At 41.9% G+C, this 20,647-nt stretch overlaps 2 protein-coding genes across 2 annotated transcripts; one reads left to right on the plus strand and one right to left on the minus strand.

Annotated features, from left to right (window-relative positions):
• Positions 1 to 4,422: 4,422 nt before the first annotated feature.
• Positions 4,423 to 5,824, plus strand: LOC121242478. The gene is made up of 3 exons (XM_041140321.1): positions 4,423 to 4,573; positions 4,661 to 5,654; positions 5,713 to 5,824. The coding sequence occupies exons 1-2, from the start codon at positions 4,423 to 4,425 to the stop codon at positions 5,635 to 5,637; spliced, it is 1,128 nt and encodes a 375-aa protein (XP_040996255.1). The 3' UTR covers positions 5,638 to 5,654; positions 5,713 to 5,824.
• A 2,530-nt stretch (positions 5,825 to 8,354) lies between these two features.
• On the minus strand, positions 8,355 to 18,749 carry LOC121242925 (ribosomal lysine N-methyltransferase 3). The gene is made up of 5 exons (XM_041140934.1): positions 18,594 to 18,749; positions 18,145 to 18,520; positions 17,860 to 18,056; positions 10,161 to 10,440; positions 8,355 to 9,329 (listed from the first exon to the last, which is right to left on the minus strand). Exons 1-5 carry the CDS (start codon positions 18,602 to 18,604, stop codon positions 8,658 to 8,660), a joined length of 1,536 nt encoding a protein of 511 aa, XP_040996868.1. The 5' UTR covers positions 18,605 to 18,749; the 3' UTR covers positions 8,355 to 8,657.
• Between the last annotated feature and the right edge of the window lie 1,898 nt (positions 18,750 to 20,647).

Raw genomic sequence — 20,647 nt, forward strand, 5'->3', positions numbered from 1 at the left:
TCAATTTTTTCAAATTATAATGCAATTTTTTCAAATCTAAAAATAATAATAATATTAAAAAATAATATTCTAACAATATTTTTTTAACTTTCATCTAAAGTCATCTCATCTCATCTCTGAATCCAAACATTTCCTTAATGTTTCTTTTGATGACACAAAAGAGATGAGATGAGATGAAAGTTAAAAATTAAATAAAATATTATTATAATATAATTTTTATTTTGATATTAGAAAAAAGTTATATTATTTATTATATTTTGTGTGAAGTTTAGAAAAGTTATAATAGTTATATGAGATGAAATGATTTGTATAACCAAACAAGTTCTACTCTAATTTTTTTTGAAATTGTAAATAAATTATTAAAAGAATCAAGTGCATGTTAGTGCATTTATAAAAACCACACCAACTTTATGTGTCAATGTTTTACTAGATAATTCATACATCCGGATATAGATGCTCCCTATTTATAAATGTGAGTTAATCATAGATTTTAGGATATGAATTATGTGATGTGGGGAAGATGTTTTCCACCCCTCATTTGTTGGGCTGGCTCGGTCCACTTTTATGAGAGCCCACCTTATAGATAGACGACCCACCCCAGAAGGAGAGAAAGAAGAAGGGTCAGGTAGGGTTCGTAGGGCATGTACCAAGGGAGGAGAAAGAGACAGTCACATCACTTGCACAAACCATAGCCCATGCAACCGGACAAGGGACACGACACGTTAAGTGATCAGAGGAGACAACAAGCAAAGTCTGAAGCCACCATCTCGTGTGTTCCTAAAGCCACAATTGTGGGTGCACCTGCCCCTCACCTGCCACGAAGGACAGACGTGGGAGGGAAGCAGGCCCACGCATGAAATGGCGGGATGACGATTGGCTTGGCAAGCGATCACCCTACCACTAGTGCAACGCCCAGTACGACCCTGACACAATGCACTGGCATTACTTGGGACCACCTTGACTCGATATATAGACATGTTCCAAGTTCAGGTAAGGGATCTTTTGTTTTGTTTTTTGTTTTTTTTTTTTTTTTTTTGGGGGGGGGGGGGGGGGAGCTCTTTCTATTATCACATACCTTTCTCGAGCCATTCACATCTAGATACTAACTTAGACATTAGAGGTGTCCCCTACGACCCCAAGCCCTCATTCTAGTGAATCTTGCAGGTTCAGCGGACAATGAGTGGAGTTGCCCAAGATAATAATAAAAAAAAAAAAAGTATGACATTACAGTGGTGTCATCTGTGGGATCTCTGGAATAACATGTCATTCGTATGCCAGCAACAACGCGTTCACAAACCACGTGTGGAAAAGAAGAATCGTCGAGAAACATGGAGGCAAGGCTTCTCGAAATGGAGGACATGATAAAGAAGCTGACAACAGAAGTGGGAAGACTCCGACAGGAAAACAAAGCCCTGTGGAGAATGAATGGCAAACAAATGGGAGATGTCGGACCAAGCCAGAATGAGCATGCCAAGTTGTAGAGTGCTGCGGAAGTAGACACGACAGAGGAAGAGAGAAGATAGATGCATCACGAGCAGAGGGACCTCATGGACAAGTATGCTGAGATGGCTAGCTACTCACTACCACTAACTTCCATACAATGCGGAGATCATGGAGGCTCCCCTCCCGCTTAAGTTTAAAGTCCCTCAAATGGAGATGTATGATGGATCTAAAAATCCCCTTGAGCACTCGGAGACATTTAAGGCCCACATGACTTTTTATGGGTTCTCGGGCGAGGTTGCATGCCGAGCCTTCCCCCTGACATTGAAAGGCGCAACAAGGTGGTGATTCGGGTTGCTACCCCTAGGATCTATTGATCAGTTCAAAGAGTTGGTCTTCCTATTTTTTACACAATTCATGACAAATAGGAAGAGGAGACGACCAGCAACATATCTCTTGACCTTCAAGCAATGTGATGACGAGAGTCTAAAGGCATACTGATCCCGGTTCAATAGGGAATAGAGGACAACGGATTACCAAGATAAGAAAATCACCCCGGTTGCCCTATTGGGAGGCATTTGGCCGCGAAACCCATTCATGGAGGAATTGGCGAAAAAGACCCACATAACATTGTAGGAGTTCATAAACTGCGAAAATAGCTTCATCAATGCAGAAAACACCCTACAGGCCCTCATGGCCACTGGGAAGGTTGAGTTGGAGTAGGCTGAAAGGAAAGCCAGCGGCTCAGCACGAGGAAAGGCCCATGAAAAGTCTAAGAAGACCCAGTAGGATGCTAGGTGAGGAGACAATACGTTGAGTCGTCGACCAAGGTGCAAGGCACAAGACGAATCCAGACCAATCTAGCTGTACAAGAGGAAAGCGTGCCAATCTCACGAGAAGTCATGCAACAGGGTCAAAAAGACCAGTGGTTCTGCACATACCACTAGACAAACCGACATCGAACTGAGGACTGCTACACCTTGAAACAGAGGATGAAAGAGTTGGAAAACCTTCTGGGTCAATGCCACACAAGGGACCAACGTCCTGCTTATCGAGGAAGCGGGCGCACAAGGCCGTAACAGAGTAAAAGTCCCAAAAGATGCCAAACTGGAAGAGACGCACCTTGAAGCCCACCTAGTCAGATCTCGGCCCAACCAGATAGCCCCCTAGGTGAGATACGCACCATAGCAAGCGAGCATGCTGGAAGTGGCCCCACATCATCAGGAAGGAAAGCCCATGCTCACAGAGCCAGGTATAAAGAGATATTCACAGCTGAAAGACCCCTGGCCAGGCAGAGGCAGTGCACAAAGGGCGTCATTTTTATATTCGGCGAAGAAGATGATGAAAAGGTGCTTCACCCTCACGAAGATGCCCTAGTGGTAACCATGCACGTCACCAATTTCACAACCCTAAGGATCTTGATTGATAACTGCAGCTTAGCTAACATCGTGTTTTGGGATGCGTTCAACAAAATGGGGCTCGGTCCCACCTTGTCGATTTTAGCCAACAAAACACCAAGACATTCGCGATAATGACCAACTTCTTAGTGGTGAAAGCCTTGTCATCATACAACGTGATACTAAGGTGACCCATTTTGAACAACCTGAAGGTGATATTGTCGACTTATCGCCAAGAACGATGGGATTGGCGAGATCAAGGGAGAGCGAGTGCTTGCTTGAGAATGCTATCCATAAGACTTGAAGGGCAGGGGAAAGGTCGTGCAAACACTTGAAGGACGGGCCTACACCGAAAGGCCTCCAACAAGTAGAGCCAAACGTGCCCTTGGAGCTTGTCCCTGTCAACCCTGCACGACCCAAACGACAATAAGAATTGGGACCAGTATGAAGCCCGAGATGAGGCAGTTCATGAAGCAACTCCTCGTTGAACACCATGATGTGTTCGCCTGGAGTCACGATGAGATGCTCGGGATCGACAGCACAGTCATTGAGCATCGCCTTTGTGTCCACCTCGAGGCCAAAAGGGTACGATAGAATAACAGGAGCTTCAGCACTGAAAAATATGCAGCAATAGCTGAGGAAGTCGACCGCCTTCTTACTACAAGGTTTATCCAGGAGATACACTACCCCGGGTGGCTGTCTAATGTTGTGTTGATAAAGAAGCCAAATGGAAAGTAGAGGATGTGCGTAGACTTCACTTATTTAAATAAGGCTTGCCCAAAGGATAGCTTTCTGTTACTCCGCATCGACTTGATTGTTAACTCCACAGTAGGTCACTGATTGCTCAGTTTCATGGAAGCTTACTCGAGATACAACCAAATCTGTATGAACCCAACGAGGAGAAAACGGCATTGATCACAGACTAGGGATTCTACTACTACATAGCCATGCCCTTCGAGCTGAAGAATGTGGGAGCAACCTATCAGTGGTCAATCGAATCATCAAAGATTAGATAGGTTACAATATGGAGGTGTATGTGGACGACCTGCTAGTCAAAAGCAAAGAGCCCAAACACGACCTAGTTGACTTGCGTGAAGCCTCCGCAGTCTACCAGTTTAAGATGAAGTTTAACTCACAAAATTGTGCCTTCGGAGTGTAATCAAGAAAGTTCCTAAAGTTAATAGTCTCCGAACGCGGAATCAAAGCCAACTCGAAGAAGATCAAGGCAATAATAAAAATGGCCCCATCACGAAACATCAACAAGGTACAAAAGTTGGCCGGGCAAATGGCTGCCCTAAACTGATTCATCTATCATTCAACAGATAAGTGTCTACCATTCTTCAAAGTCCTGAGAAAAGTGCAAAATTGGAACGCCGAATGTAGCCGAGCGATCAATGAATTGAAGAAATACCTAGTTCACCCCCCGCTCCTCAATCAGGCAGAACCAGGAGAAGATCTAGTTGTGTATTTGTCAGTATCACCACACATCGTCTCGGTGGTCTTGGTCCTTGATAAAGGGGACTAACAGTAACCTGTCTACTCTACTAGTCGGGCTTTTTGAAGAGACGAAACAAGATACCCACGAATGGACATGATGGCTTTCACATTGGTAATCGCCGCCAGACGGCTGAGGCCATACTTCCAAACCCACCCAATGAAGGTGCTCATTGATACGCCCCTTAAGAAGATCTTGCAGAGACCAGACACTTCCGGCCACCTGATGAGCGACACTTCCGGCCACCTGATGAGCTAGGTTGTCGAGCTGAGTGAGTTCAACATAAAATACTTCCCCCGCATCTTGGTAAAGGGATAAGTGTTGGCAGACTTCGTGCCTGAATTCGCCAACTTCCTGGTGGAAATACTTGTAGCACCCACAGGAAAGTCCTGGCTAGTCTTCCTTGATTATTCGTCCTGCTGGGCTGGAGGGGGTGTGGGGGTGCACATCATCACAGAATCTGGTGAAGAGCACAATTATGCAATCAAGCTCACCTTCAAGTTGACTAACAATGTAGTTGAGTATAAAGCATTGCTAACCTGGCTGTCGATAGCCCGAATGTTAAGGGAAACAGAGGTAGAATTCAAGGCTGACTCCCAAGTGCTCAATAACCAAGTGTGGGGTGAGTTCGCCATGAAGGGTGAAAAGCTGAAGAAATATTTACAGCTAGTAAGGGAAAAGCGTAACTCTTTCCGTTACTTCCACATTCAACAAGTACCAATGAAGGAAAACCAAAAGACTGACAAACTAGCACAAGCTATGTCAGGACAAGAAGACTCGCGCCTGCCGGAACACACCATAGCTCAGAAGGTGAATTTCCCCTCCATAGAGGCCGAGGTCTCAATTGTCTGGCCAAGAGAACCGAAAATGGCGCTGGACATGATAAAGTACCTTGACACCAATGAAGTACCGAGTGACAAAGGGGAAGCACGAAAAGTCAGGAACAGAGCAACATGTTTTATGTTGATAGACGGGGTCTTGTATAGGAGAGGCTTATTTGAACCGCTCCTGAGATGGGTCTCGTCGAAAGAAATCCAATATGTATTGATCGAGATACATAAGGGCATCTTCGGAAACCACTCTGGAGGTAGAGCACTAGCTGAAAAGGTAATGAGGGTTAGGTACTATTGGCCCCACACTCTCAAGGATGCAGAAGATTTTGTCAGGAGATGTTCAAAGTGTCAACACACACGTCAATTCCGCATTGCCCACCAAAAGAGTTGGTATCAATCATGTCCCCATGGCCTTTCACGTAGTGGAGGCTGGATTAAGTCAGACCCCTACCCTCGAGCAAAGGAGGGGTAGAATTCGTGGTACTTGGGGTAGATTATTTCACCAAGTGGGTGGAGGCAGAAACTTTGGCGACCATCACCGCTGGAGCTATCAAGAGGTTCTTATGGAAATTCATTATCTACCACTTTGGCATCCCATAAAGCATCATATCGAATAATGGACGGCAGTTCGATTCCCATCACTACCGAGTATGGTGTACAAAACTAGGAATCAAGTTCAAATACTCTTTTCCGAGCCACCCATAGTCTAATGGGTAGGTCGAAGCAACCGACAAAACTCTAATGACAATCCTAAAGAAGAAGCTAGCAAATCAGAAAGGAAGGTGGGCTGAAAAACTCCCAAGAGTCCTATGGGTGTACTAGACGGCCATCAAAACGCCAATAGGGGAAACGTCGTTTGCTTTGACTTATGGCAGTGAGGCGATAATACCGGTGGAAGTAGAAATGTCGTCCTACCAAGTACAACACTTCCACCCGAGCTCCAATGAAGAAAGGTCAAGAGAATACCTAGATCTATTGGAAGAAAAAAGATAGGAGACCAAAATGCAGATGACGAACAACAAGAGGAAAGCTGAGTGGTACTTTAACAGGCGTGTGTAGGGGTGTAATCCGGTCGGTCCAGACTGGAGAAACCGGACCGGACCGGATCAGACCGGACCAGATCGAAAAAATGCATGGTCCGGTCCGGTCCAATAAATAGAGAAATTTCAGTCTTCGGTCCAGTCCCGGGGTGGAGATTTCTCGGACCGGACTGACCGAATAAAAAAAAAAATTATATATATTATTTATATAATAATTGTACAATTAACAATATAAAATTTTAAATATGTTATTAATACTTGGATGCTTACCTTAGGTGGGTAGCACTTAAGGTCATGTCTTGGATGCTTACCGGAGTTCATTGTCTTCGAAAACCGTCAAAACTTTCGTTTGCACATAGAACTGGTTAAGTTCAACACCCATTGGAGTAGATATCATTGATGCTGAGAGCTATAGACTTGAATTGGATAAATTTATGGTTTTAAATGATCATTTACATAATTTTAATGTTTTTATTATTTTTAATTTATAACTTATATGATTTTGTAGACCTAGCTATGAACTCCAAACTAATTGTTGATGACTGAGACGGACGCACCATGAGATGGAGAATCCCCTAACCCCTTTATTGGTAAGAAATTCGATATCATGATTATTATCATGCAAAACTCGTCAAAATTAGACGTGGAAGTGAGTTCATAATGTGTCATATTTTATGTCATGTATCCCTTGACTGATAGTTTAGAAGTCTATAGTTAAAAGATTAAAAAAAAAAAATAGTGCATCTGATTAGTAAAACTTCATATATGAAATCACTATCAAGTCATCGACTCAAATGCATGGACTGTCAGGATTGATGCGGGGGACTGTGGCTATTTGAATCAAATCTATGATATTGTTTATATTTTAGTGCTGTAAATTTAAATTTATTATGAATTTCTAGTTTTAAATTTAAATTTATTGTTTGCACACATTAAATCACCTATTTTTGTATTGTATATGATTTAGTCATTGTATTTGAATTTTAACTTTTTAACTTATTTTTTACAGTATTTTAGATTTTTCAATTATTTTTTACATTTTTTTTGTCTTTTTTTAATATTTTTAAATAGGGGTGGGTCAATCTGAATTTCAGATTGAGACTTGGATATTGGGTCATGGGCCTAGGCCCAATCAGAGTAGGGCAAGCCCACTTCAACTCTGATCGAAGCTCTGAGCTCTAACTCCAAGCTCCGAACTTCGATTCCATTCGGATTTGGAGTCGAAGTCGAAGGGTATTTTGACCTCCGACCCCAGTTGGAGGTAGGCATTCCGACATTGTCAGAGTCGAAGCTCACCCCAATCGGAGGTGTCTCCTACCACTCCAAGCCCTTATTCTAGTTAATCCTGCAAGTTCAGCAAGAAGTACAACAAAGTTACCCAGGATACGAAACATGATGTTAACATGATAGGTTCTGATGTCCCACAAATCAATCCAAAATATTATTTGAGGATAGAATAGTGCAAATGAATTTTAAGGGTAGCTGCTTTTGAATAAAACACATTCCCATAATTTCTCATATGGCGAGATTTGGTTAATGAGTTGAGACAAAAGCCTCTCAACTCATCTCATAAGGTGAAGGCATTTCACTATGCATAAAATACAATTTAATTAATCTTATGTTACTGAATTCAACTCATCTCAAATAATACTGTGCATAAAGCAAACGTTAGGTACACTGATAAAAGCAACATGGCACGAAAAGCAAGCTTCATCTGACATGAGCAAAACCCCCACTTTCCCATCTTACCCCCCTCCAGAAGCTCCACCTCTTTCCATCCTATTGAATATATTTAAATATATTTATAAATAATATTCAATCATTATAAATACTATACAATAATTAGTAAGACTTACAACTATCAAATTCTTCAAAAAGTTAAAACCATCTCATCTCACGTTTAAATCCAAACACACTAATTTTAAAAAATCAATTCATCTCATCTTAACTCAACAATTTTACTATTATTCACAAATTATCTCATCTCAACTTACTATCCAAACCTCTCTTATTGTCGCCAAACTCATCTCTCCTTTTCTTCTGTAATCACAAACTCATCTCTCCTTTTCTTCTGTAATCACCAACTCATCTCCCTTTGGCATTCTCATTTTTTCTGTCATTTGTTATTCATTAAATTTGAACAGGATGCTGTTGTTTGATTGGGAAATCGCCCAGCAATGATTTAGAATAGAATTCTGTTATTCGTAAATTGGTTACCATTTTTCAGTTAAACAAACAAGTGCCTCAAAACTTGCATGAGCAGCCTACAAAATGAATGTCTCCATCTCAAACCAAATGAAATAGAAAAAAGATGAATTCCCAAGAGAGAGCGACTCGAAAGTTTCACATTCGGGATCCCCAAATGGTGAGATTGCCTACTAATTGCCAGTCGTCACACATTGGTTCAATAAGAAACCCCCAGGAATGCTGTTTAAAGAGACTGGCTCAACTTTCATGTCTTCCTCACCTTCTTCGTCGAGGATCGCTTAGCAACTTTAAAAGACTGAGCACCAACAGCAGCATAAGTTCTGAGCCTCTTCAGTATCCTCCTCTCGCTGACACGCAGCATTAAAGAATGGTACAACTTTCTCTCTCTTATTATGCAACAATTCTCGAGTGCTTTAATATCATCTTCTATTGAATTAGAAGTATAGAAACACTCTCGCATGTCTGCCAGAGAACAGAGAGCATTACAAACATCCTTTGTCAAAAACATATCCCCGCTCAATTCCGAAGCTTCTTTCCACATTGACTTGCCTTCTTTCAACAAAATCATGCCTATGGCCCCATTAAGGTTCCCTGCAGTTGACAATCTTAAATCCAAATCATAATATGTATCCTCTGGCAACAGCATTGTGTACAATAATATTAGCAGCTCAATTTGGGGTTCCCCATCAAATGAGATCTCAAAATACTCGGTGTTCTCACTGACACATCCAGAGAAATCCAATCTTCTCCACAGGGATAGCCTTGCTCTACTGTACCGACTAGAGAACAGAGATGAAGTCCATTGGAGTACTAGTTCCAAATCAATATTTACAATGTCGAATGGATTATTTGGTTCTGTGAATCCATATCTGTGAAGCAATGCAGCATTTCCCAATGATCCATATGTATTGAAGATCTGAGAGGTGAAGGAAAAAAGAAAAGAAAAAAATTGAACAGTTCAAGAAAACACAAAATGTTGCTCTACCTCAGTGTAAAAACAAAAAGTTGCTCTCCCTCTAGCAGGCATGCTAATATAGTCAAGGCCAGTAACATAAATATTGCTCTACCTCTACCTAAGTGAATCATCAGGATGCAAATTGATGCAACATCTTCTGTGGATTGGGCTGCAAAAGTTATGTATTCAGAAGGTCCATAACAATAAAACTAACAATTCAATTTTAGAGCGACTTAGGCATGTTTGGACACTACAAGAATTCTCAGTGTTCTTAAAATTCTCAAAACTTCTCATAATTTCATTTCCAAACATCACTCAAACACAACACTTTTCAATTTCAAATTTTCAACTTTTCTATCTAGTCATATCATCTAATCATTATTCAAACACAAAAATCAATATAACTTTTGCAAACTTCAAAACAAAACACAAAAATCAATACAACTTTTACAAACTTAAAAGAATTATATTAAAATATTATATTCTAACAATTTTTTAACTTCATAATATTTTTATTTAACTTTTTCTCTCTCATTTCCCAAAAATCCAATAAAACATCTCCACTCAAACCATTTCACTACTATTCACAAAATTCTAATATACTCCAAGTGTCCAAGCATGTCCTTAACTGACTACAAGTCAACTCATTTCAAGAAACTCCCTTCTTTGCCGAAGATGTCAAACTAAATGCATCTTAAGATCCAAAATCTATAGGACACCGAGCGTTACTGAAAGCACCGGTAGGAGAATTTGATTTAAAAGGCAACTCCCTAAACAAGAACAAATTCTAACCTCAGCTCCAACTTCAACAACTTTCACCATAACCATTTCCAGCATTGTGGTATGATCCCCAAGAACTGAAGAGCAGTCCAAGTCACCACCATGACAAGGATTCTTCCCGACAAGGGTGGTATTTGATCCTTCCACATCTGAAGAAGTTTTAATGGATGGTTCATTATCACCAGTATTGGAATGCATATCATTTTTCTTGCAGTCAGCATCACTTTCAGAGTCAGAGTTGGAAGATACAGAGGTGAAGTGTACATCCTCAGCTCCTGTCTTGTGATTAAAACTGGATTTCATAGAAGAGATATTTAGTATAAGTTCATTGCTGGAGATGTAGAAACCATAAAAAAAAACCATCAATGAAAACTCAACCTATTATAGATCTTCCAACAAAGACGAGGAAGCTAAATTAAGTCCATAAATTAATTACAGAAAGAAACATATGACAGCATTTTCCAACGTTCAACACTTAAGGAAGCAAAGATCCTTTATTATGAATCTTTTTGTAGGTAATCCTTCATATGGATACTAAACAGTATATCTTACGCATCACAACGTGTTTCGTAAAAGAACCCAGAGAAAATGGTATTTGACCAACTACAGTGACCTCTACTAATAATAGGGAAAAAAAAAAAAGCCAGTGCCCATAGATGAATCACTTTAATGACTAGTTGTAACATCCGGGACCAAATTTTTTAGGATTTATAAGTTTGGACCACGAGCCCAATTTTTTTGGGCTTTATTATTTGAGGATCTAGTATTGAGGAGATAGGATTGGATATGCAATTCTGAACCTAGATTCAAAATGGAATAGGTTTGGCCCATTAGGCCCAGATATGGATGGATAAGCTCAAGTATTTTCTAGCCAAAGCCCATTTGATTTTTTGCTGTTAAATTCGTGATAATTGGAAACCAATCCCTGACCCTAGAGCTGCTGTTAGGGGTGCTACCCGCACCATACGGTACGGGGTAGCCCCCTCCCGACCCCCATGGGCCGGGGGGTGGGGCTTTCACCCCCGCCCCCCGCACACTTCAATAATGGACTACAGTCCACTAGGTCCAACAATTATTCATGGGTCCAAAATTGATCAAAAACGCATTTTTGGTCCCAAATTGTAAATTTAAATTTGTAAATATGACTATAATTTAAAAACTATGTGGTTTTTAAATTTGCTAGTACATATTTTGTGTAAGTTGTAGTGTAGTAATCCTGTCAAGGCAATACAAGAGTCTCACATTCCTTAAGTGTGAGACTTGTATTGTGAAGGCAATCTATAAAAGGGTCACCCTACTATACTACAACTTACACAAAGTATTAAGTAAAAGTTCTACTTAATACATATTACTATATTTATATATAGTAAAAATAATAAATATTTATAAATATATATAGTATAAATATATATTTATATATAAAAAAAATTGGGTGCAGGGTGGGCGACAGGGCGGGGCCCCACTGGGCCATACCACCCCATGCCCCAGCCGGTGTCTTGCCCTGCGGGGTTGCCCGCCCTACCATGCGGGGGCGGGGCAATGGGGTGCGGGGCCCCACTGCCCACACCTAACTGCTGCAATTTCAGGAGATTGACAAAAAGAACCAGCCCCACCCAACCATTTTTCAACAACTTAAAGTAGGTGATTATTGTCGTGTTATCGATAGAAGCAAAGAGGTAAATAGCATGATCATACCCTTACATATATGGTAAACAATGTTTTTTTAAGTATTATGTATGTGTGACCCTTCATTGAAATCTCCTTTTTACGTACACAGTTATGGTATGCTGAAAGTGAGTTTCAATGTCATGTTATTATATGTTTTTTTTTTTATAAGTAAAAATATTATATGTATATCAATAGGAGGAACCAAGTATACGGAATATATACAAGAAAATCCCTAACCCATACTAGAGAGCTCTTATTGCCCCAAAAACCCATGAAAAACTACCAAACATACATCAAGCCCGAAATAGAATAGCTCACCCCTCTTCAGCCCCAACCCCAACCCCTTGTTTCCCATAGCCCAACATAGATCACACCTCCCAAAATACCCTCTATGCGAAAGACTTCCCAACATACATCAACCTCAATACCCTCGACTTGAGCTACCATCCTTAAGGTCATAGTTGATTGCACTAAAAGGACGCTTCAACTCCCTACTTTTCTTGAAGCTTGATTTGGTATCATGTGAGTGGCTTGCCTCAATCGTAGTGATTAAAGCTTTAAGCTGGTCTTCACATCCTCCAGGTGAGATTCTCATAATATATTGAATCTCATTAACCTTTGCAAAACCCAATTCGAAAATGATTCATCTATATTGTTTAATGGAGGAAGAGATACCAAGGGGACAACGTCTTCTCCCGATGTAGCACCTGACGTAGATCCAAACGGTACCAACGATAAACCCTTGTTCAGAACCTGTGCCTCCTCAACAACACCAATGGTACTCTCCATTGGAGATTCTGGGTTGGCAGCAAGTCCCTTCACCTCTGGCGACCTTGTGTGTGCAACTTCAACAGACCCTTTAGACGTCGGCATTACACCATGATCATGGGACGAAACCAAAGCCAAGGGACACATCATTGTTATCTGTGTCTTCCCACCGTGCCCCAAGCCTTCCACAAACTCTCCTCCTGTCGTGGACTTCTCAGATACCCTACATGTCGCCTTCTCCGCCATTATGACTGGGGACAAGTAAGAAACCCCTCCAAGTGTTCTGTAGAAGCTTGCATGCATTTTTGCATAGGAGCTGTTGTCACCGACAAAGGAATGCCTGCGTAGGGGTCATGATCGACGACGGAGGTTACCGGCTTCAAGATAAGGGTCTTATCTGGCCTAGGACTTCCGTTGGACCATGAAACTGGCCTAGAAGTGGAGCCATTCTCAAACACGGGCCAATGGAGCTTCGGTCTCCATTTCGGGCTTAAGCAGCCTAACCCAAGTTTGGCCTTCCCTTTGTCTGGCCTCAAACTATTACACCTAGCAGCCTTCCTTTTTCCTGTTTTTAGAGGCCTCATACATTGGCCCAACCCCAAGCCCAAACCTTTGATTATCTTTTTTTTTTTTTTATAAGTAAAAAATATTATATATCAAAGGAGAAACCAAGTACACTGGATGTATACAAGAAAACACCTTACCCAAAATGACCCAAAAAGCCCATGAAAAGAACAACCCAAAATACACCAGACCGGTCCCCAACCCTTGTTTCTCATAGAACTAAAACTCTACCCGAACACCCAACCCCAAACCCTTGATTCCCCCCGTCTTCACAATGTCCTCCCTCTAGACTTCCCTCTAGTTGAGCTACCACCCTTAGCGTTGTAGTTGATTGTCCAAGAAAGACGCTGTAACTCCCTGCTTTTCTTGAAACTTTTGGTTTCAAGCGTGTGGCTTGCCTCAATCGCAGTGATTAGTTCATTGAATTGGTCTTCACATCCTCCATGTGAAATTCCCACAAACTGTTGAATCTCGTTAACTTTAGGCAGAATCTAATCCGCTATTGGTAGAAGAGACACCAAGGGAGCAACGTTATCCCCAGACACAGTATCTAATTGCACTCCCGAATCTGGACATTCATCTACACGAGGCACCAACGCCAAACCCTTTGGTTCTCCAACAACTCCATTGGTTCGCTCCAATGGTATCATGGTCTCCATTGGAGATTTTGGAGTGACAGCAAGTCCCTTCACCTCTGGGGTTCCTACATCTCCTTTAGACCTTGGCACACTATTTTCCTTCAACTCTGACGAGGGAGCTTCGGGGACCAAGGGTGTAGTACCGACTATCGGTCTATCCTGTGTTACATGAGGCAAATGACATTCCATTACTGATGTCTCTACGCCAATACCCGATGTAGACCCTGCTTCAAACAACCTGGATTTCCTTTTGACCCACCATACTCTCCTGGATCTTCTGTTTTCCTTTAACTGGGTTTAAATGATTTGGGCCTGTCTTGTTTCTTACAACCCTGTTGCCTCCAATTGAAAGCCGGTCTACTTTCGAAGACAAGAAAGTTATCACTACCTTTAGCTCAACAAGTTGGGTTTCCATCTCCTTTAAGGAATTGTGCATCTCAACAAGCTGGTCCTGAGATGTGATTTGTGGATCCCCTTCACTCTGAACTCCCGTAGCATGACCAGTCTTTAGAGCTACTGCATAGGATCGCCTCGCCACTAAGGATGTACTAGGATCTCTGTGCACCTCCAAGTTTTCCTTCGTTGACACGCCACCGACATGTCTGCTATGCGACTCCCTAGCAAAGCCACGTCCTACAACACCTTGTCCTTCCAAACTGCCACTCCCTCTCTTGCCGAAGGAAAAGTCACTCAACACCTTCCCCATCCTTCTCCAACCATTGCCCCCTTCTCAGGAATGAAAATAAAATTCCTCCTCCCACCACCACCATACTCTTCTACCGCCATATAACATCCTCGAGCATTTGAGCAGCGGTGTGCCGTGAAACTGCGTCTACCTTCCTGAACAATGGAGAAAAAATATTGTTTGTCATCCTTTGTGCATGCTTCCATGGCCTCAGCCAGCCACTGCACTGTTGTTGAACCCAAAACCAACTTAGAAATCACCCTTCGACCCCTTTCAGTAATGGCCAACATACGCCCCTCCTTCACTAGAGTAAAGGATTTAGATTCTATGACTAACACCATAGACGAACCCATATTGACCAACTCCCCTCCTTCAACAACCATTCATCATCACATTGAGACCAAATCAGAAATCTGCTACACAAACACACGGCTAAGGACCACTGTTGAAGACCAATGACTTCACACTCAAAGCTTGACACCAGAATACTCCCAGAAGACTCGTCGGAGAGCGTCAACTCAGTCTATGTCGACAGCACAACCAACGGAGTCGTCGGGAGGATTGCCAAAGTGCTCTGAGAGACAACACAGCGAGATCTAGGTCCCCGGAGGGGTGACCAACGCCAGATGACCCTCGGCGTAGATACCGGGGTCCGTCGGGCTATTTTGTGCAGCCAGGAACCACTCGTCTGCCTAGGTTACAGCGAAAAGGATTTCTCTCTTACGAGTAATACTCCTTACGCACAAGCGTATCTCTCGCCGGCAGGATGACCAACTCTGAACAACCCTCTGTGAGATCACCGGGGCTCGACTATAATGTATGAGCCAACGGTGAGCAACCACTCGCTGGCCAAGGCAGCGATGAGATACTATCTCTCACACGAGTGTTTTCTCACGAGTGTTTCTCTCTCCTCTCTCTCACACGAGTGTTTCTCCTATGAGAGTCTAAAAAATCCAAGACTTTATCTCCTTTCTAAACAATTTCAAATCCTCCTTCACGCCCGTTACCTCCTTTTTTAGACTATGCAGATATCCCTGCAACTCATTTTCTCCTAGACAGCTAACCATTTCAGGTAATTGGATAGCTAAAAGCACCCCTGCCATACCTCCCTTTTTGTGTTTTTTATCAACCACAAGAGGATGACTCGAACTGCAAGTGCTGCCGCCCTCTTCCCTGCACCACCCACCACCACCTCTGCATACAACTTGGACTGCCTCTCCTTCCCCTTCTCTACCTCTCTGTTTATACGTGGTGCTTGGACTGAAGCCTTCTTAGCCAAACTCTGTTTTAACTCCAAAGAAAGGGGGATCACTAAGAGACCACGACCCCCCTACCACCACCATAGTCAGTTACTTCCAAAAAATGCCCAAAATAATTCGACCTCCTATGAGCAAACAGAGCTTTGATTCCATCCCTATATGTCTTGAAGAAGTCTTTCCTTCCCTCCGATAAAACACATTCTTCCATTGTACTGGCCAGCCAACAAGCACTGGCATGACTGAGCACCATCTCCTTGGTTACCTTCCTGCCCCTTTCTGTGATACAACAATAATTTCCACCCTCCATAGACAAAATAAACACCTTTGATTCTATTAAAAGGTGTTTAAGAGTCCCCATCGTATAAACACCCTCCCAAAGCTATATAAAGACCTTTCACCGGATCAAACTTCCCATCGTTGGAATGAGACCTAGAAAAAAGTAGATCAGTGCAGCGAAAAAAACCAGACTACTCAAGAACTCGGTCGCCAAAGATGTAACCGGTGTCGGAAGTCCCTTCCAGGAGTCGCCGGACTTGTCTGTGTAGGTGGATGTGCCGGAAACTCAGATCAACCACTTGAGGGAATGATGGAAATACAACGCCGGAACACAGATCTAGCAAAAAATGTGTCACCAGCAGATTGCCAAAGCCAGACGACCCTCGGCGAAGTCGCCGGGGGCCGGCGATCTTGTCTGTGCCGGTTGTGCAAAGACACTAGCCGGGCTAGAGGAAATGGGTGAGTATCAGCGTTACTATCTGTGCGAGAGAGAGGTGTAGACAAAGTCACGGGGATGGGGGCTAGGGTTAGAAGGGCCGACGGCGTTACTGTCAGTGGGATGGCGACGGAAGGTTGAAGGCGACCGGGATGAAGGCTAGGGTTTTTTGGGAGGGAAATGCTGTACAGAGAGATTGGCATGGATTTGTATATCGTGGGTTATTATTATATGTTTTACATGAATCATGATATGTTTTCATTTATGATTACAATAAGCTATGTCCTTATGTGTTCTAAATGGATCATGGAAAGAAAGATAAAAGATAAAGTATGAAAGAAGCTTTAAGAATGGTCATAAGAGATGCATGGTACCAACACAATTATGGGTGGAAGTGCAAGCCATGAACCTAAGCGTGGTCCCCCATAGTATGTTATGATAAATTAAATGGTTCCCCTTGTAGCCACAGGCAGTGGAACCGGTACACAACCCTGCACACGGGGGTTAAGGTGTGTTGGCCTTCAAAGAAAGGGAAAGACAAGTTTAATAAGTTATGCATAGTACATGTTACATGTTTATGTTAATATAAATATTAAGTATGTACGCCTTTCAAGAAAATGTTATGTTTATTATGTTTACTGCATGATGTACTACTAATTAAGTATTTGACTAATTTTGGTTGTTTGTTTTTTTTTTTTTTTTTTTTTTTGTTTTTAAAATGTCCAGGTAAAGAAGATAGTGTTGACGAGCCGACGGCCATGATTGATCACATGTCAAGGATTTTTCAGACTTAGTTAATAAGTGTCTTTTTTTCACACAAATATCAATTTTAAATTTTCTTGCTATGAGACTATATTTTTATGTTATGTTTTTTGGGAATTTATTTTCGATAAATTAGATATTTTTATTATGTTGTGTCTCTTTACTGGGCACAGTTACAAAAGCAGATAACACTCCTAACCTAGGAGAAGGGAGTGCTACACTAGTACAAGTTAAAATACAAGTAAATATCCATCATTCATATCAATTGCCATTTTTCTTTCTTTAGCTTTTTCTCTCTTAAGACTCATGTAACAAAAGTTTGTGCAGCATGAGCTGCCATGAAAGTCTACCAATGATTTCATCATGATTTAAACTTTAAAGTCGAGTTTTGCTCGAAATGAAGATAAGTATTTTTCAACCTATATTATCATAACTAAGAAAAAGACAGCTCAAAGCCCGTAACTCCAAAAGCAGACTTTAAGATGAGAATTGGGCAATGAGTTGTCAAACCCGAGATAGGAATGTGCAAAAGCAATCAATCAGTTAAAAGAACCAATGAGACGAATAAGATCAAAATATCCTAGAGACAAATGTTTCCTATAACTTCTATACGATAGCTCAAGAAATCAGAAGCCTGAGAGGAGGCGCAACTTACAGATCAGCCAAAGGAACCATTCCAAATCCATGGTAATCGTCTATCTCAAAAGACCGAGAGTAGATAAGACTTTTAGCGGCAAAGTATTGTTCAATGCCGAAAAATATTGGATTCAGATTAAAATGCTGTGAATCCAAGAGGGGAAGAATATTCTCTTTCCAGTCCTCGTATATAAGAGCTTTGTCTTCTTTCATAGTCTGCCTACAATTGGAGAAGATATTATCAGATGCACAATGTTTCGATGCTCAAACAGTTTTGCTCTACTTTCACGGTCCGCATTCGTACCGTGTGGAGCTCAGTTCCACGTAGGAGAAAGTCCACCTCGTCCAGAGTCCAGAGCAAGGGTAAGCACTCCTGGCAAGGCAAGAGTTGGAGGTAGTCAGCCCAGGGCGAGCTTTCTCCTAAGCTCCTCTCGTACATGAGCGCCACCGCTAGCCCCAGATAACCACCAAATCCAACGGATTCGATTACGTCGCGCGCCCCACTAGTCTGGATGGTGAGGCACGTAGCCTTGGGTATTCTCGCCACCACATCGCCTTCCTTGAGATCGCACAGCGCTCTCACGGAGATACCGTCGCCTTCGGGACTGTCAACGAAGCCCAGCGCGCTGCTGTACTCGATTCCTTGGGAATTCATCCACCGCTTGAACGCTCTCAGTCGCCTGTGTTACATGCTTTTGGTTGTAGAGAAAATAGTGAAGGAAAATGAAGGAAAATATGAGGTTTAGACTTTACCTGGTGGCCATTACGTTAGTGAGGTGAATAAGACACCGCGGAGTTCTTGGCGTTGGTCACAGCGGGTGCTCTGAGAGCTCTCGTCCTTTGATTCACGCGATGAACAGTTTAGGGCATTCTCCTGAACATGTTTAGGGTTTACATCGCCGCTCTTTAAAAAAATTTAAGAAATTATAAAATTATAGCAAACAAATTGATTAATTATTTTTTAATTAACCCACTTTTAATAAAAGGAATAAATGATCATGCTTTTAGCTATCTATTATTGAAAAGGTGTTCTCGTAAAATGAGTTGCACGGTTGATTTGTAGCACATATTACGTCTTTTTTTTTTAAACAAAATCTCGTTTCCCCCTCCCCCACCTGATTCTCTCTCTCCCCACTCGATTCCCTCTCTCAACTCACTGCCTTACCCAACCCCATTGTGCACCACCTGCAGTGCCACCGCCCACTACCAACTCCCCTTACGCCGACAACTTTCAGCCACCTTCAAACCTCCATGGAAGCTCACACGCATAGCACCCTCTCTCAACCCAAAATGAGTTCTCTTACATGGTTTGTCGTTGCTACCGTCGCCGTCGTCAGCCTCCAACCCCACCGTCGAGCACCACCGAGCTCCCTGACCTCCCCCTAGCTACCATCGAGCTTCCATAGCACAGCAGCCCTCTCCCTCTCTTTCTCGAAATGGGTTTCACCCATACAGGTTCTGTCCCTTACTGAGTCGTACGTCGCCACCCACAACTCCAACTGCCACCTCGATCATCCCTCAGCCACCACCAGCTCCATCATACCTCCCTTAGCCCTCCATGCTCAGTCATACATCTCATGTGGCCTATATGGGCGACAGGCGGTACAGGTGGGGGAGAGAATGGCGATGTGGGTTACATGTGGGGGAGAGGATGGCGACGCCGAGTGGGGGTGGGGGAAAGGATACCAACGCCAGGTGGGGGAGAGGATGCCAACGTGGGTGGTGGGGGTGGGGGTGGGGGTGGGGGTTGGGGGAGAGGATGGGCAAGGGGCAGGGGTGGGGGGGCTTGGGCGACACGGGGGTTAGAGAGAGGAAGAAAAAAAAATATGAAATGTGTGAAATGAGAGGGAATTGGGTTTTGTTGTGGGGTGTTTTTTATCATTTTACTCAATGACACGTTAGGTGTGATCCAGATGATCCTAAATAGTGGCTGCTCCCAATACTTTTTCTCATAAAATAATGAAAAATTCTATGATTAATGATAGTCTTACCACTCTTCTCCTATCATTTTACTACTCTTTTTATTTTATTTTTTAATTTTTCTTTTACTTAATGGTTAAAAAAGTGACTATTAGTAAAATTGTATATTTTTTAAATTTTTTTCTTAATGATTAAGGATGTTAAAAAAATACTTAAAAGAAAATAATAAAAAAAAACAAATATACTAAAAGTAGTAAAGAGGTGGTAAAAGGGTTGTAAGCCTATCATTACACAAATTCTATATACAGACCGCAATTTTGGGACTCCTCGTGCACACCTATCGTTTTATTAATGAGACATGCGTGCCGCCCAACTTTGACCGCTAGGCGTGACTGCTAGAATAAAGTTGTATTTTTTTCTTTTCATATTTTTTTAACATATTTAAATATTTTTTTAAAAATAAAAAAAAAATATGCCAATACATAATAAGTCACTTTCTTAATCATTAAGTAAAAAAAATTAAATATATGAGCGGTCAAAATAAGTAGACAAACTTAGACGTCATACTAACATTTCTCTTTATTAATAGTCAAAACGTTGAACTTGAATTAAAGCTTCTTCTTGTTAATAACATTTACAAAGATAATTTAATGCAAAGAAAGAAGCCAGCCAACTCATTAATGAGGGGAGCAACATATGTTAGAAGTTACTGAGAGTTGGTTTTTTTTATTTTTTATTTATTTAGTACTGAGAACTGATTTGGTTACATAAAACTAATAATTCGGCTAATAGGAATACCATCCATTTTAATCTTGGCATCCACACTCAAACAATTATTAGTAGCTTTTTACATCATAATAGAAATTTTCTTAGGAATGTTAATATGT

The sequence above is a fragment of the Juglans microcarpa x Juglans regia genome, chromosome 8D, assembly GCF_004785595.1.
Source record: "Juglans microcarpa x Juglans regia isolate MS1-56 chromosome 8D, Jm3101_v1.0, whole genome shotgun sequence".
Classification (NCBI taxonomy): Eukaryota; Viridiplantae; Streptophyta; class Magnoliopsida; order Fagales; family Juglandaceae; genus Juglans; species Juglans microcarpa x Juglans regia.